Below are 15,367 nucleotides of genomic sequence, written 5' to 3'. Positions count from 1 at the left end.
AGAGGATTTTGTTGAGTCAGTCTTTGGATGGGAGGATATTTGACCGTATCTGATGCATAGACTGTGGGTAATCTAGCACTTGTTGGATAAATGTCGAGGGAATGTCCGGGGGCCGTCTATCATTGTCAAATACCATTTCCCGTTGTTCTGTTTCAGATATCAACAATTCCCACCTTGTTCCAGATTATCATGTCATTCTGGCTGCAGTGCACTGTCATATAGACATTTCAGGTACACGGCAGGGAGCACAATATTGCCCTAAACCCGTCACTTCATGGTTGTCAATGATACAGCCCTTCTTTCAACCCTTTCCTTCTTTTCCCCCTTCTATCCGTTGTCTCATTGCTCTAGGTAATCTTCCCGAATTTCTACCATTCTTTATTAATACCCATTTTCCGTTCTTACCAAAGGAATCCACCCATCCTCAGCTCAACAGTGTGGCGACAGAACTTCTTCGAATACATGGGTCTCACCAGCCGGCAAACCATTTATCAGCGGAAACTTGCCGTACTCTCTACCCTCCGCCACTAGTATATCGATTGGAGCTCCTCCAGCAGCGGGGTAACTACATTTTCCGTAACTTCTGACCTGCACTCCGTGTTCCTTAGCTTCAGGAAGGGATGCAAGAAGGAGGGTATGAAAAAAGTTATAGCCTTAGCAAAGCCATCTGATAGTTCAGCCAGATTATCCCTCACCTCTCGTTTCAGGGCCATGGCTCCATGGATGAAGATTTCTTCTATCCCGTCATTGGAACAAAATTGATGACAAGAACCCATGATGGCTTCGGGACGCTTATGTAGACGTATCCCAAGGAGAAGTTTCGCAAGTGTCAGCAGATTAGCCCTATTGCCCGCTGAAACATCTTCCTCCTGATTCCGACCTGTCTCACAAGTAGGTACCATCTGAGAAGGATAAGCTGCCTGAGTATGATCTCCAGGTGCCGAATGCATATGGACTACAAAGGGGGGTAGAATATCAACTGTATTTTTTGCTTGTTCCATGAATTGTATAACCTCCCTATTCCATTGGAGACCAAGCCATGGTATGCCGTGTAGTTGTAGAAAAGATGCTGCTAAGCTAATCGCTATGTAGTACCGGTGCTGTTCTCTTACAAGCCCCTAACATGCTGGTGAAAGGAGGTCACAGAGGGTGATAAAGCCATCCCTAGGAGTGATTGCAGAGGACCTTGAATGTAATCTTGGTCAGGCAAGACCTGCTGTGCTATTGATCCAAGCCACCATCTGCTGCAATCTTCTGTTTCGAGCTCGCTCGTTGCTATCTGTCTTCTGATGGGAATCCAGAGAGTTTGGGTTCTATCCGTTTTTAGAAGGCATATACTCTCATATTGGGGACAGTCAGGGATCTAGACTACCGGAATACTTACTGGATGGAAGAATCCCTGAAAGCTTTAAGCTCGACAGGGTACATTAGCGCTCTTTGGGGTGTGATGGGTGAATGTTACAGGCAAGCATATCTCATAAATATTCAGATTCAAAGGCTTGAGGATGCTTCGATCTAGGCACCGGAGGATACTGCTGGCAACGGAGCCTGGAAGACAAAGTGGAAGGGGGTGGGAGATCTCGAAGAGCATACTGATCTGTGGATATAGGAAGATGACAGTTAGGGTGAGCCATCTATCGGAGACGAAGACGATAAGCCCGAGAAGGTGCACTGAGGAAATAAGTAATGGAAGCGCTGCCAGCCACAGATATGGAGGGTTTGACAGATTCGAGCCAAGAGTCGGGTGTGTAGCCAATGCCTTGGTATGAATCATACCCTTCATCCTGGCCAGTTCTGGATTTATTGGGGGAAGGGAGCGGGGACCCAGATTATAGTGGAGGCCGATAGGAAGAGGTATGGCACGAAGGTCTGTTGCGGGGAACGGCTTGGTATTAAATATACGATCCACCCTATACAGGTCTTGGACTTACGGTAGGAGAGAGCGAAAATCCAGAGTCTAGCAGGAGGGAAGGGGAAGCACCTTGAACCACTCCTGCCTTTGGGTCTGAACGTGTGATGAGGGACCAAGGGGACATATTCTCCTGGCATGTTTCGGACGTTAGGTTAGACGCAGGAATGGCTTATTGTAAAGAATATATGTAACGATCCAGACAGACCTCCCGAGATGGGTTCGATGGTTGCCAGGCTGCTGGATTGAGAGACAGGAGTTCTCACACAACCAAAGTGGCCGTTGTGGTCACCAGTTGGTAAGCAACTGTTGTATTGTTGACTAGAGAGTATTCTTGGACCAGATGGCCCTACTTGGAATCTATATACATTTCATCCACTCTTGTGGCTTCCCTTCCTTCTTCCTCAACATCACAGACTGTTGAGAATCAACAGCCTTGGGTGTTGAGGAACACTTTCCCAATGTTCGGTTGTTGGGGGCGAATGTCCGAGTTTGATGGGCCACAGCTCCCTTCTACTCCGATCAGTGAGTTGCATGGAAGCTACTCTCCCAGATAGAGTCATTGTTGGGTCGTGACCATATGGGCATGAGGGTCTTGTGAAAGCGAAGAACTTGTAAGAACTGGAGAGAGAGCAAGTGAGTGAACCTAGACCGAAACAGAAAAGCAAGGGGGAAAGGCAAAAGGGCAAGAGTAAAAGCAAAAACAATGCTAATGGAAAATCCTAGTAGGAGTTATCTAGTAAGAGTCTGAGCTGCTTGGTGGAGTCTTTAATCTAATGAGTATGCCTCAACCTCACAAAGAACAGTAAATACCGAACGGATAGCATCCGGGTTCCGTATAGCCTCAATGTCTTATGTTGCTAGGATAAGAAGACTTCATCGTTTAACCACTGTTTATACAACTTTTACACATGAATGCCGATCTTTTCGAAGATTATTGACAATTGAGGCGTCGAAGTGTTAGTTGTTTTTCACTGATCGATATCTTAGGGCTAGCGATTGAGACTTCGATGTATGCTAAAGTGAACAAGAAAAATGGAAAAAGGCAACATAATTTTATGTCCCCTCGACCGGAATCGAGCCGGTGACCTTTCGGTATCCATAAAAGTCCTTTACAGCCGAACGTGATAGCCAACTACACCACAAGGGGATGGAGGAAATGGTTAAGCCATAGCCACACAACAGCCAATTATCTGGAGCCGACTTGCTCCACACATGGAGGATCGCCCGCCGATGTGGCCGAACGCGGTGGTTTTTGACTTTTTGAAAGTGATTGTTGGTGATGTGGGTTCTCTCAAAACCATTGCAGCACTGTGTGACAGCAGAAACACAGGCCCAACAGCGCAGCGGGCTGCGCTGCTATTGCCTCTTTTGCTGTCATGAAGATTGGGGTGCCTCGATATATTTTCAAGAGATGTTGGCATTGCAGGCGGCACAGTTACCTCTCCATCTCGGAGACTTTCGTTTGTCAACGTCTCAGGCTGTCTATCATAATCGCTGACGGGGTGACAGCGGTAGCGCACTGTGCGGCTGCAGGAGGTACCCTGTACCATGGAGCCAAGCCTATTTGGGAGAGCATTGACAAGCAGTTGGCGACGGTCGAGGTCCACCGTGGCCGTTGCTTTTTCTCTGTTTAGCCCCGGTTCAGCTATCAGCGCTGTCACAAAGCTGTCAGGAGGCGGCGACCTTAAAATATTCGGCACCCGGGCTGCTTTCTCGTCTCGATCGCGGAGAAGGATGCCACATTCGAGCGATTCCCCGACTGCAATTCGCGGGCGAGGATTCGTCGAATAAAATCGCCGTCGCTAGCGATCCCGTTGACCTGTCATCAAGCTGCCAAGTTTCCAATCAAAAGCCACCTAAGCCCAAAGCAAAACCACACAAGACCAAAGCTAACTAACCCCGAGTTGTTCTCCACCAAACCTTGATAGCAGACTTGACCCAACAACGGCCACGGCACAGCTGCTCGGTGTCCACTCACTTGTCCTACTGGCCACCGACCACTCCTCACCGACGATACCTACAGCCCTAAGCTGCGTTTTTTGCCCACGCCCACGCCCACGCCCACGGCCGCCGGCTGAATGACGCCGCCGCAGTTATCAACACAGTGGGCGCCTCTGCGCTTCCCGCTGCTGCCCGGGACCAGCGCGTCGATCACAACAAGCGCGCATGTCCCTAAATATCTCCACCCTGAGCCCCGCTGTGGAGCATGCGGCAGTCAGATCCGCGAGCAAGAGCGGGCCGTTGCGTGTAAGTCGTTCTTGGCCCTCTTTTTGACCTCGGTTTGAGGCTATCGCCAACCTCGCCGTCGTCAGCATCATCCCATCGCCTTTTCCCTTCCCGCCGGCAAATGCGACCTCGATGCCAATACCAAGCTAGAGACCCGTAGCTAACATTGGGTTCAACGGATAATCAGTGATCGGTGACGCCGAGAAGGCGCAGTATCGAGGATGCTCGCGTCCATTCGACTTCCCCATGGAGGAGTCGCGTCTAGAGCACATTCGTCTGCATCAAGTCTTTTGCCACGACAACGTCGTAGCCGTCCACAACGACTGTTTCGTGATCTTTCAACGACATGTGGCAGGCGATGTCGTCGAAGCACTCGCGCGGCTCTGGCTTATCGCGAGCTGGGCGCGCCCGTGGCTCGGGGGCTACTATCCTTCCCTGCGAACGCGATATATCGCACCCGAGGATGTGTTACACTATGTTGCCCAGGTGGTTGGCATGCCTGCGTTAAGGCGATGCCCGATTGATGTTCTAGAGATGATACGGCAGCATGATCCGACGTGCATATTCTGGAGGGCGATATCAACCATTACGATGGCACGAAGATGCTCCGTTGAACCGGTTTTACCACCAGCAGCATTACCACTTCCTGAAATTGAGAGCTGGGAAAGGGGATACCCGCCAAAGTCATATCCGAAGGATGTTGCTGACGCCGACCGACCAAAGCTGGCCTTGTTCACCATCGATGCCAACGGAATTCGGTCGATCCAGCGGCTACATGCCAACTATGTTCCCTGGTCCCAAGAGCGAAGCGACCATCTGGCATTCATCTTTGTCGACGTGACTCAGTCTCCCGCAGTGACAGTTTGTCAGGTAGATGGGATGCTGCGAATAACTCCGCGACAAACCTTTCGCTACTTTCCCCTCTGGGACACGCCGTCGCCGCCCACGTTGAGCCACAGCGACTGGACGCTCGTCCAAGACTTCGACAAGCCGATGACACGGATACGGTCTCTCGACTTGAGGTTTATTACCGGGCTTACCTTCTTCTTTTGGCGGGGTATCTTGGTCGCCCTCCACGCTCATACTCCGCGGCAACCGACAGCAATACCAACGTTTGAGCGCCTAGCCCCCGGCTATCAATTAAAATCTGTCTGGATATACGTGCCCGTATCTGATCAGGACAAGCTGGAGGTGTTTGGCTTCCGGTCCTCAGTCGCACCGACTGGTGCAGACGAGCTCTCTGACGAGCTGCTAGCGGTTCTCGTATGTCCATACCAGCCCCCCTCTACCATGTTGTACAGCTTCCGCCTCATGCTAACACCTCCTTTTTAACATCTGTAGATCCGCAAGCGTCTCTCAGGCGACCTTATCCTCGACGTGGGAAAGACTGCCAAGAAAGTCAAGACTTACGACCGCTGCCGCGTCAACCCGACCGCCCTCATCTATGGTGAGCCCGCCGACGGCGCCAGTGTCGCCTTCATAGGCGTCTACTCTGACACCCCCAACTCCGACGACCCGACCACTCTCTATCCTCCCACCTCAACCAACCCATCCTCCTTAGCCTCATCAACATCCACCCGCTTACCCTCCGGCACACCCATCCGTTCCTCCCGATCAGGCCGACACCCCTGGGGCTTTCGCCGCAACCCGAGCTTGCCAGGCCGCATCAGCGAATTCCATCATTTCAGCCGCGCCCCGCTAACAAACATTGCTTCGGTCGAAATTTACTACGCTTCTCTGTCCAGCTCGCCACCTCCCACGTCGCCCGGCACACCGACCCCATCGACGCCCTTACTGGGCGGGTCCTTCAGCTTCCCCTTCCAGTTACCCATGCGCGCTCAATACCCCGGTCTTTTCAAGGGCGCTATATTCCGGTATAACGACGGAGCAATCCGATGTATCGGACAAGTCAAGGTAGGCGTGGACCCGAGCCGGGTGTTCGTCAAGCCAACATGGGGCGTCACGGATGGAGTATATCTGCATTTCGTCACGGAAGAGGATGAGATCGACCCCGCGATTGCAAAAGAAGTCCAGGAACGGGTTTCAGAGGGCGGTCATGGGGATTTCCCTGCGCCAGCGCAGGGAGGAGGGGCAACAGGGCAGGGAATCGGAACGGAGCCTGGGCCGGGGATAGTGTTGGGGCCGATACCAGGGACTGCTGCGTCTGGTGGAGGGGATGGGGGAGAAGGGGGGATGGCGGTTGATGCGGGGCAGGCAGGAGGAGGCGGTCAGCAGGCACTGGGTGAGGGGGATAGCCAACCGGCTGCTGGGAATAGCAATGCGAACGGGAGTGGTAATGGCCCTGGGAGGACAAGAAGACGGTGGGATAGGCTGCCGCCGGGTGACATCTTCCCCTTGGTAGGGGATATTCTGTTTGGATTTGATACCAGGAGTGCAGGATGGTTTGAGATTCTTATGCCAAGGTCTTAGAGAGTTGGCCAAGGGGGAAGATTGCTTACTGGGTTTGGATATGACAGGAATGCGTGTTTGGACTGTATGAATGGATATCCGGATACCTTATATACCATGTATTCTCTTCCTCAATTAAATTATTGGCCTAGCATTTTCAAGGTTGCATGGATACCTTCCTCCTTTTTTTCTTGATGCCATGGGTAAGGGACATATCGATGATGCCCTGGTGTCATATCTCCCGTCAGGCCTGATTCCAAAGGATAGAGGACGATGCCTACTTGAAGGCAACACAGATGTCTGCGCCAGGAAAGGCTGTAACTGAAGAGATACGGATATACGACGGTTCATAGAAAACAAACCGACAAACATCATGCATTGATGCAAACCTAAACGTAATCCGTAGAGCACCTACAAATACACAAGTAACGGACATGGCACCCTCCATCCTTGTTCGTAGGGCATTGGAAGGTAGCACAATGTGACCGCTCCCTCGATTTGTCTGATAAACACCCGTATTACCCGTTGCTTTCTTAATCCATCAATCCCTCTTCCATTCAACATCTACACAGCCCAACAATACCCTTCACTCACTTCGTCATCATCTCTACCTTAATTAAACCCTAACCCTTGCGTTAACTCTCAGCCAAGACCAGACCCCTGTGTGTGCCAAGGAAGCCAGCTCAACGCAGACCCTCGCCAACAGGCGGGTGAATGATGATCTCCTCGCCTTCGCCATCACCATCAACACTATCCTTCTTCCGATGATGTGAAAATACCATCCTCTCTTCTTTCTGCTCCTTGCTGACATCAGCAGTCGAAGGCGCAGGGATAGTGGCTGCTATCGGAATCCGGTCGCGATCATCCAACACTAGTTCGACCTCGACCACCTCAGCATCCGTGCCTGGCTCCGGCTCAGCCTCTTCTTTGGCCAATTCGACTGGTTCATCAGCTAGCGTACCTGTCGAGGATGGTGTAGCAGACTTTGTCACCGTGGTAGTGGTTGAGGGGAATGTGACGGCCGTTGTACCGGTGTGAGCTTCTTCAGCCGAAGTTGCACCCTCCTTCTCAAACGCCGGAGTTGCCTCCTTTTCCTTTTCCTTATCCTCACCGAGACCAAACTTCGGAGTGGAGAAGGGCCAGAAGCTGCTGAACGGGCCAATCCCTGACTTCGCATGAACAGGTGTCGGTTTAACAAGGATAGTTTCTCTCTCGGGATCAATCCCAGAGAATCCCGTTCCCGAGCCTATCGTCCCGCCGGCGGCAGTGGCACCACTTGCAGAGCCTGAGCCAGCAGCTGCCTTTGTAGCCGCATCAACCTCCGGCATGGCAAAGTCGCCAAACTCCTCATCCTCAAAGGCATCATCAAATCCTCCACTAGTGCCGAAACCGCCGCCCGAAGGACGAGCATCGTCATCACTACTGGACGAGTCATCTCGGCCATCACCAAACTTCTCGACCCGACCCAGCCCCAAGCCATCATCGTCGTCATCATCATCAGCTTCGAACCTTCTGGCACCACGACGGACAACGTTACGCCACCACGACCCACGGTTCCAGCCAAGACCAGAGCTGCTGCTCACATTGTTGTTTCCGGCAGCTGCGGCGGAGGGATCGCCATCATCACTGGAATTATCCTCCACATCTTCCTCGTCTTCGTCTTCCTCTTCATAATCCTCAAATGGGTTAGAAATCCTTTCGCTGCTAGGCAGGCCAAAGCCAGGGTCGTCATCGTCATCTTCGTGGAGCAGGCTGCTGTCTGGATCACCATTGGTTGTGGACTGAGCTTCGTTGGCTTGAGCAGCCGCCTCGGCATTGCGCTTGTTCATAGCAAGACGGGCAGCTAGCTGTAAGCGCGCACGAGACGGAGGGATGTTGAGTGGCGGGGGAGGGGGAGGGGGCGGGGGAATAGAGGGAGGGTTAAGAGAGTTGCTGTTGTCGCTGTTGAGGGAGTTGGTGTAGGCCCGGAACTGAAGACATGTTAGTACATGCCCTGCCAAAGACACCGAAACACAGAGCGGGGATGATCCAGGAAATGATGGCGATAGGATAAGGCACAAAAGTCCAGAGAAGTTGGACTGAAGGAGGGAATATAGCAGAGTATGGGACCGACAGCACACACCGGCGACTTCAGCAGCCCAACCTAGCCATGCCAAAGTCACTCGGCTGTCGAAATGCGGCACAAAAAGTCCATATTTTCTAGAGAAAACAAAGGAAACATAGCTTGCGATATCCATACAGCACCCAGCCCTTGGCCAGGAGCTCAACGCTGCTGCTTATCGATCCGGGCAACGCCATTGGGGGTGAGCAGAGGATGGAAACACATTAGGCCTGGCTCGTACTAAGAGCACAGCCTGGACGCGTCCCACGGCTCGACAAAATCGAAGCCGAGATCGTCAGCAGCCGCAGAAGCACCACTCTGAACGGTGCCATCTCTCTGGAAGTCCTCCAATGCCGGCACTGCCTCATCTAGATCCATCACATCATCCCCCTCGGTACTGTGCGGCGCCTCAGCATACGACCACGAAGCATGTACATGTGGTCTGCCATCGCCAATAGCGCCAAACCCATTCCCATTTCTCACGGCCTCATCCAGCGCAGTAAGGCTGCGTGCCTGAGAGAAGGATCGGAAGTAAGCCCCGGTGCCACTGGGCCCCAGAGGACTTCCACAGTCTCCAAAAGAAGGGGAAGTTCTACCAACCTCGTTGTTGACATCCTCCTCAGTTTCCTGCTCTTCGTCGTCGTCTTCATCACTACTGCTTCCGAATCCGCTCATGAGAGTCCCGGCGCTGATGGAGAAGGCACCAAGACTACCAGACCCTTCACCCGAGTCCAGGCCGCCATTCAAGCCAGCCTCGGCAAGGGCATTCGAGGCGCTTGCACTTAGACCGATTGAGCTCAGGCCGGCAAAACCCATCAGGCTAGCACTGCCACGAGCCATCACGGCTTCAGGCCGGACGCCGCCCAGGATGGCATTGTCGCGTTCACGGGTCTCAGCAAGTGGGCCCTCAACGTACTGAACCCATTCAGGCGCCATAACCTTGTTGAGCACAGTCTCGCTGAGCAGCTCCGGCGGGTGACGCTCTGTGAACTTGACCACTTCTTCTGCAATGAGGGTCAGATGGCCCATGTAGCCTTGGCGAGTCTTGATCTCGGCTTCAGATTTCTCGCTGGCCTTCTGCCCATTGATGATTTGTGTTGTGATGTCCGCCTGCTCAAAAAGGCTGGTAGCAAGGGTCGGATTGTAGCCACGGTCCATGGGGCCGTTGAAAACTTGCTGCACAATGTCGTAAACCACATTGTGCAAGAAGTTGTTCCACGGGTACTTGAAAAAGAAGCTGAGGATAGTAGGGACAACATTGTACTTGACGAGCTGCATCTTGAGGAAGTCACCGACAACTGGCTTGGCCGGAGGGGGTGTAGTCTCGACGGGATTCGGCGCCTCAGTAATATTTGCGATGACAATCGAAGTATTGACTGACTCGTCGATGGTGTCTCGGGACTGCTCAAGTGTGGAGTCACCCTCTGAAGCTGTCTGGCTGGCAGCTGTCGTCTCTGCGGCCGTTTCACTTGGTTGGGACGGAGTATCCTCCTTTGCTATCTCTTCTGTCTTGGGCGGAGGTTTCTCTTCGACCGGCTTGGCGGGACTAGGTTCGACCATGGTTGTAGGTCGTTCCTTTTCTTCCTCCTTCGTCCCTGATGGCCCAGGCGTCTTGCCAGAGGAGCTGTCCTGCTCGGTCTGCTTCTTTGGCGAAAGCGGGGGAACCACCAAATCAGGATCCTCAAATGGTGACTGGTCGTCCGACCTAACAGGCTCGCTATATTTAAGCCTCGGCGAGCTTAGAGGTTCATCAACAAAGTCGTCGTCGTCCTTATCGAGCAAACTCGACCCCGTAGGCAGCGGCGCATCAGGCAACTCCAAAACACCGTGGGTGATCTCCTCCTCGGCAGCATGAGACACCTCCTCGAATCCATCGTCCTCAACCGAGCTGTTCGTGACCTCCAGCTTGCGGTTCTCGTCTGCAGCCGACAGCTGTGACGCCTGCAAGGACAGATTCTCTCTCCGCATAGGGCCAGCTGCTCCAGGAGTAGGCATCAACTTGCCCTCGGCCCGTAGCCTGTGCCGTTCGGCATCTCGGGCGGCAATAAACTCCTCAGAGCCAGGCTCATTAAGCAGCACCATGTTGCTGCAGTGTAAAAGTTCGGCCATGAGCTCGCATGTCTTGAACCTGTCAAAGCCGAGGGGCTCGATGCGATCGCCAAAGGTAGAGTTGAGGCGATGCTCTTGGGCAGGGGCGGTCATTATGAGGTTCATAAAATCAGGGATATGCTCGGCGAAAAGGCGAAGCAGAGTGCCTAGGTAGATGGGGTCCTTGCTCGTGGGAGGTGCATGAATATCGACGCCCTCGGGATCATAATCCGAGTTGTTCTTCCTGATAACTTCGATAACGATGCCAACACCACAAGTTAGCGGGTTACCGCCACCGAGCATATACTTGATGAGCTGCTCGACACATGGTCTGGATACGAGTTGGCGCGTGAGCTCATTGGGACCGATGCAAGCCTGCTCGTTCTGAGACGCATTGGCCGACACAGTAATAATGGCTTTGATAAAGTCGGCAGCAGAAGTTTGAGTCGACCAGGGATGTTCAGGCCCAAGAAATGAGATCAGGGTTGGCATGAGATCTTGGCTGTATAACCATTCGACAATTCCCTGGCCTGCCTCATTTCTTTCGAGGCTGATGATCTTAAGCAACAGGTCCATGATCATGGGGCAGTCCACATGTCGAAGGAGGTTGGCCACAGCGCCATCCATCGACTTTAACAGATCGATCATCTCCGCTGTCTTCTTGTCGAAGAGGGACTCGTTGACTTTGGTGAAGTAGCTCGCCTGCAGTGGATCAAGCGGCGATGGCCTCGTCAGGAACTGCCAAAAGTTGACGAGCAGGTCCCTGCTTTCCAGAAGGGCCTCATAGAGTGACCAGACGTCGGCTGACAAGATCTCGGCGGCAACAAAAGCATAGCGATTACGCTTCTTCTCAGCATCGTCGCAGGTCGAGGTAGATGAGTTGAATGAGAGCGAGAGGCCCTTGCCCTTGATTTCGTCCTCATCTTCGGTCTCGTCGTTGTCGTCCTGCGAGGCGACGGGCTCGAGCTTTGGAGCTACAACATACTGCAGGAGCTTCTCTAGCACCTTGGGCTCTCGGAGGTACTCAATCAACTTGGCATTATGCTGCTTAAGTTCCTGAATTAGGTCGGTCTCATCGAGCAGTTCTTCGAGCTGGAAGTTGTCCTTCTCGAGGATGGTATCGATAGTCGAGACATTGGCGTAACCGCCAAACCGCCAGAACATGTTGGGCAGTTGATTATTTTGAGGTAGTTGGTTGTCACGTCACAGCACCGGTAGCGCGGCACTGACGAGAAGACTGAATGTCGTGGTTATGCGAGGACTCGCGCGGCTCGAGCAATCGCATACGTCGACGCCAGGTATGCTGCGATTGGAGGTCGTGAGACTCGCGCGGCGACCCCAAGGAAGAAGAGCGGCCCGACCAAAAGGCGTGGATGCGAATTGAGTTTCCGCTGGATGGTAGGTGGCAGGAAGTTGAGTATGCCGCAGGGGAGGGGTATCTTTGATATCTGATATCTGCAGTAGAGCAGCGGGTTAGCCAGGGGCCCAGCCGGAGTCCCCGTCGACAGCGACAAGGTGGGGCGAGCAGTGGACGCGCTGTGCGATCCCGTAATAAAGATGCAAGCAATTGCCTAAGGGAGAACTAAATTGGTATTCAGGTATTCGGGTTTGGTGAAAGAAATCGGTTGGGCTCGTTAACGAGCAAAAGGGTTCTGTGTGCGTGGTGGGATGACGCTGCCGGAGTCGGGAGGGGAAGGAGGGGAAGTACGCACAGAAAGCTCGTCAAATGAGACTAATGGTACACGTCCAGGCAACTAACCTAGACCAAAATGGCGGAAGAAAAAAGTAAAAAAAAAAAAGGAAAATGTCTATCGCTGTCGCTGTTGACACCAGAGTCTCGGACGTGCGCTTGTCCAGGTGCCGTGGTGTGGTGTTGCGGGAGTGGATGCAAAAGCTCGATGAAGAAATGATGGCTTTCTCCTGGCCGCTCTGCGCTCTGCCCGCTGCGTCGCCGTGTGTTGCTGGGGGCTTGGGTCCTGGCCCAGACCGCAGGCAAGCACTGTCGCCCTGTGCCCAACGCTGCTGACGGCTGCCAGGATCCACCACCCCAAATTTATGATTGGCTGGCCTTGGATTCCACCCCTAGATTCAGCTGGCAGTGCATGGGCCACATGGATTTTGGGTTCCAGTGGGATTTCTCTGCCTGGTGACCGACTTCAGGAACCAAAGATACGGTACCTCACTGCCATTTTCACTTCTCAGTTCTGCAATAACGATCATTCTGCTAAAAACTGGTTGAGAGTCCTGCTTCGGTTGTAGACAAAGCACTGACAAACAAGCCATGGCCAAATCACGTGGCGGGCTGCAGCCACCAAGATAAATCGCGCGTCGACGACATGTCGCGCAACACCAAAGACCGGCCGTTTCAGCGCGCCGGAGGTCTTGTTTGCCAAGACGATCTCCCTTGTTTCAGCTCCCCTGCCACGTTTTTGGAGCACGTGTCTGCGCCTCGCTTAACACCTACTCTGCATAAGCAGATATGACGTTGTCCAGCCAACTTGAAAGTTCAAAACATCGACACAGGAAGAGTTGGGCGGATTCGTTTACGTTTTTACGAGATATTATTCCATCCAACCACATGCTTAACACTACTCATTGTTAGTTGGTATGATCATCCAGAGCTTTGTACAAAAGTCTGATGACAATGGAGTCCGTATTCTCAATCGACACATCAGGAGGGTGGTCAGAAAGTGAAACCCATTCTGACCACGCAGACCCGTCACGGCCGTTGTATGCGGCGACAGAGAACTCCAGATTCCATGGCATCTTGTCTCCGGTATAGAAAACGAACTTCTCCCTGTCAGCGGACTGTGCCGGATAAGGCCACTGAGGTCTAGCACCAGGCCCGGGGTTGTGTTGCAGCCTGGTTTCCCAACCACTTCTCTGCTCTCTAACCCAGATACTATACCATGCAGCGTCCGGGTGTCCAGTCCAACTTATCTCAATGGCTGTGTTTCCCATAGCCTCTAGCGATATGTCGCCAGGTGTTGGAGGAATTCCCCTGCCTACTGTAACGGGGTAGCCCTCCGCAGGGCATCCTCCACCTACGCTAGTCCATGTCTTAACCTTGACATAAAACCGATGACCAGGAAAAAGGGAATTGACTTCCACCTTTTCTCCTCTAACGCCATAGACAAATACCACGTTTCGGCAATATTCATGGCCGACTATGACCGCATAGCGATCCAAATGTCCAGCACTCTCTCCAAGGTCTGGAGGATCCCACGTGGCAATGAGTCCAGTCTCTGTTGCATGAGTAACAATATTTCTCGGCGGCGGTACTGTCTCAGTGTCTGGCACAGCTGATACACTGTCACTCCACGGTCCTTTGACCGAATCCCCGCCGCTAGTGCGTACTTGGAACTCCCAAGCCTGCCCCCGAGTACACAACGTGGCATCAAGTCGGTTACTCCGAGTATGATGGTACTCCCATTCTTCTGTTCCAACAGCCCGCATGCGCAGATCATAGCCAAATGCCCCATAGACTGCATCCCAAGTCACCGCGATGCCGCTAGGTTCGGGCACAGCCGTAACATTGGTCGGGGTTGGCACCGGACGAGAGGGTAATTCCACTGGAATCGTTAATGGACTTTGACCGATAGCAAACTCTTCGACCAGCACCCGTGAGACGGCCCTCGCAATTTGGAACTCCCCTAAGGCATTTGGATGCAGTCCATCATACGCCGCGTTGCAACCTGTCTCCTCAGTCAGTCGCCCAGTCAGCCTTCATCGCACCCAGAAGACTTACAGTCGTACTGCTCACTCAACCTTACCAACCGTACTTCTCCCCCCCACGAACCCCCTTCGATCTGCTTTCTCAAAATCCAATCCACATTTTCGATTCGTTCAGCCAAGTTCCCCATTCCAGGGTATGGTTTCCTCCTCGGCACATCCGCAACCAGAATCCGCACCTCCTTCTCAAAGTTCTCCCTCACCGCTTGCTGAACCTCCTCTACAATTCCCTTGATATTACCCACAACCTTCTCCGGCTTATCCCCTCCCAAGGCAAGATCATTAAAACCCAACTCAATGACACACAAATTCGGCCTCCATCTCTTCACCTCATCTCTCACAGACGCCCTCACTTGCTTCGCCTGTCTACCGCCGACCGCGAAATGCCGACACCCCCCCCCTCCAAGAACTTCCTGTCCACGTCCCTAGCATACCCGCCATCAACTCTCGGCCATCTAATCTCTTCCTCCTCTCCAGGAAACCTTGGTGGGCGTGGAGGTTCAGGTTTGAGTGGTGGTTCTGTCCCCTCAAACGGCCCGAAAAACCCTACGTTGATGTTCTGCTCGCCGAACCACTGCCATAGGCGGTATCTCCAGGTGTAGTCTCCTTCTCGACCATGGGAGATGGAGTCACCTATGACCATGATCCTGTTGCGATCATTGTGCCCAGTGATAGGTGTTGGCTGGCTCATTTTCTGCTTCGATGCATGTTAGCATGTTTACTGGAAGACGAGGCTAGTTGATGACGACAGCATCCGAGATCAAGAACAACGCGGGGTAAGACCTCCCGAAGGCGATTTCCAGGGTTAGGGTTAACATTCCCAAACTCCTTTATATTTCACAAGTTGACCGATGAGTTTTCAATTGCTGGGGTATAGGGATGGCTTTTTGGACAGACTA

At 52.9% G+C, this 15,367-nt stretch overlaps 3 protein-coding genes and 1 non-coding gene across 4 annotated transcripts; 1 reads left to right on the top strand and 3 right to left on the bottom strand.

Moving 5' to 3' along the window:
* Positions 1-2,970: 2,970 nt before the first annotated feature.
* Positions 2,971-3,059, bottom strand: CTHT_0020250. Its single transcript is given in 2 exon segments — positions 2,971-3,006; positions 3,022-3,059. It is a non-coding gene; the product is annotated as a tRNA-Tyr (tRNA).
* Positions 3,060-3,990: 931 nt separating this feature from the next.
* On the top strand, positions 3,991-6,568 carry CTHT_0020240 (uncharacterized protein; the record flags this gene model as incomplete). The annotated part of the gene is made up of 3 exons (XM_006692439.1): positions 3,991-4,159; positions 4,326-5,401; positions 5,480-6,568. The coding sequence occupies 3 exons, from the start codon at positions 3,991-3,993 to the stop codon at positions 6,566-6,568; spliced, it is 2,334 nt and encodes a 777-aa protein (XP_006692502.1).
* A 662-nt stretch (positions 6,569-7,230) lies between these two features.
* CTHT_0020230 (putative sit4-associating protein) lies at positions 7,231-11,900 on the bottom strand (the record flags this gene model as incomplete). Its single annotated transcript, XM_006692438.1, has 4 exons — positions 7,231-8,517; positions 8,792-8,819; positions 8,890-9,161; positions 9,249-11,900. 4 exons carry the CDS (start codon positions 11,898-11,900, stop codon positions 7,231-7,233), a joined length of 4,239 nt encoding a protein of 1,412 aa, XP_006692501.1.
* A 1,434-nt stretch (positions 11,901-13,334) lies between these two features.
* CTHT_0020220 (uncharacterized protein) lies at positions 13,335-15,159 on the bottom strand (the record flags this gene model as incomplete). Its single annotated transcript, XM_006692437.1, has 3 exons — positions 13,335-14,431; positions 14,485-14,834; positions 14,903-15,159. The coding sequence occupies 3 exons, from the start codon at positions 15,157-15,159 to the stop codon at positions 13,335-13,337; spliced, it is 1,704 nt and encodes a 567-aa protein (XP_006692500.1).
* Positions 15,160-15,367: the final 208 nt, after the last annotated feature.

This window comes from Thermochaetoides thermophila, assembly GCF_000221225.1.
Source record: "Thermochaetoides thermophila DSM 1495 unplaced genomic scaffold scf7180000011815, whole genome shotgun sequence".
Lineage (NCBI taxonomy): Eukaryota > Fungi > Ascomycota > Sordariomycetes > Sordariales > Chaetomiaceae > Thermochaetoides > Thermochaetoides thermophila.
Note: the sequence above shows the minus strand (reverse complement) of the source record. Positions and strands in the feature narration are given on the sequence as shown.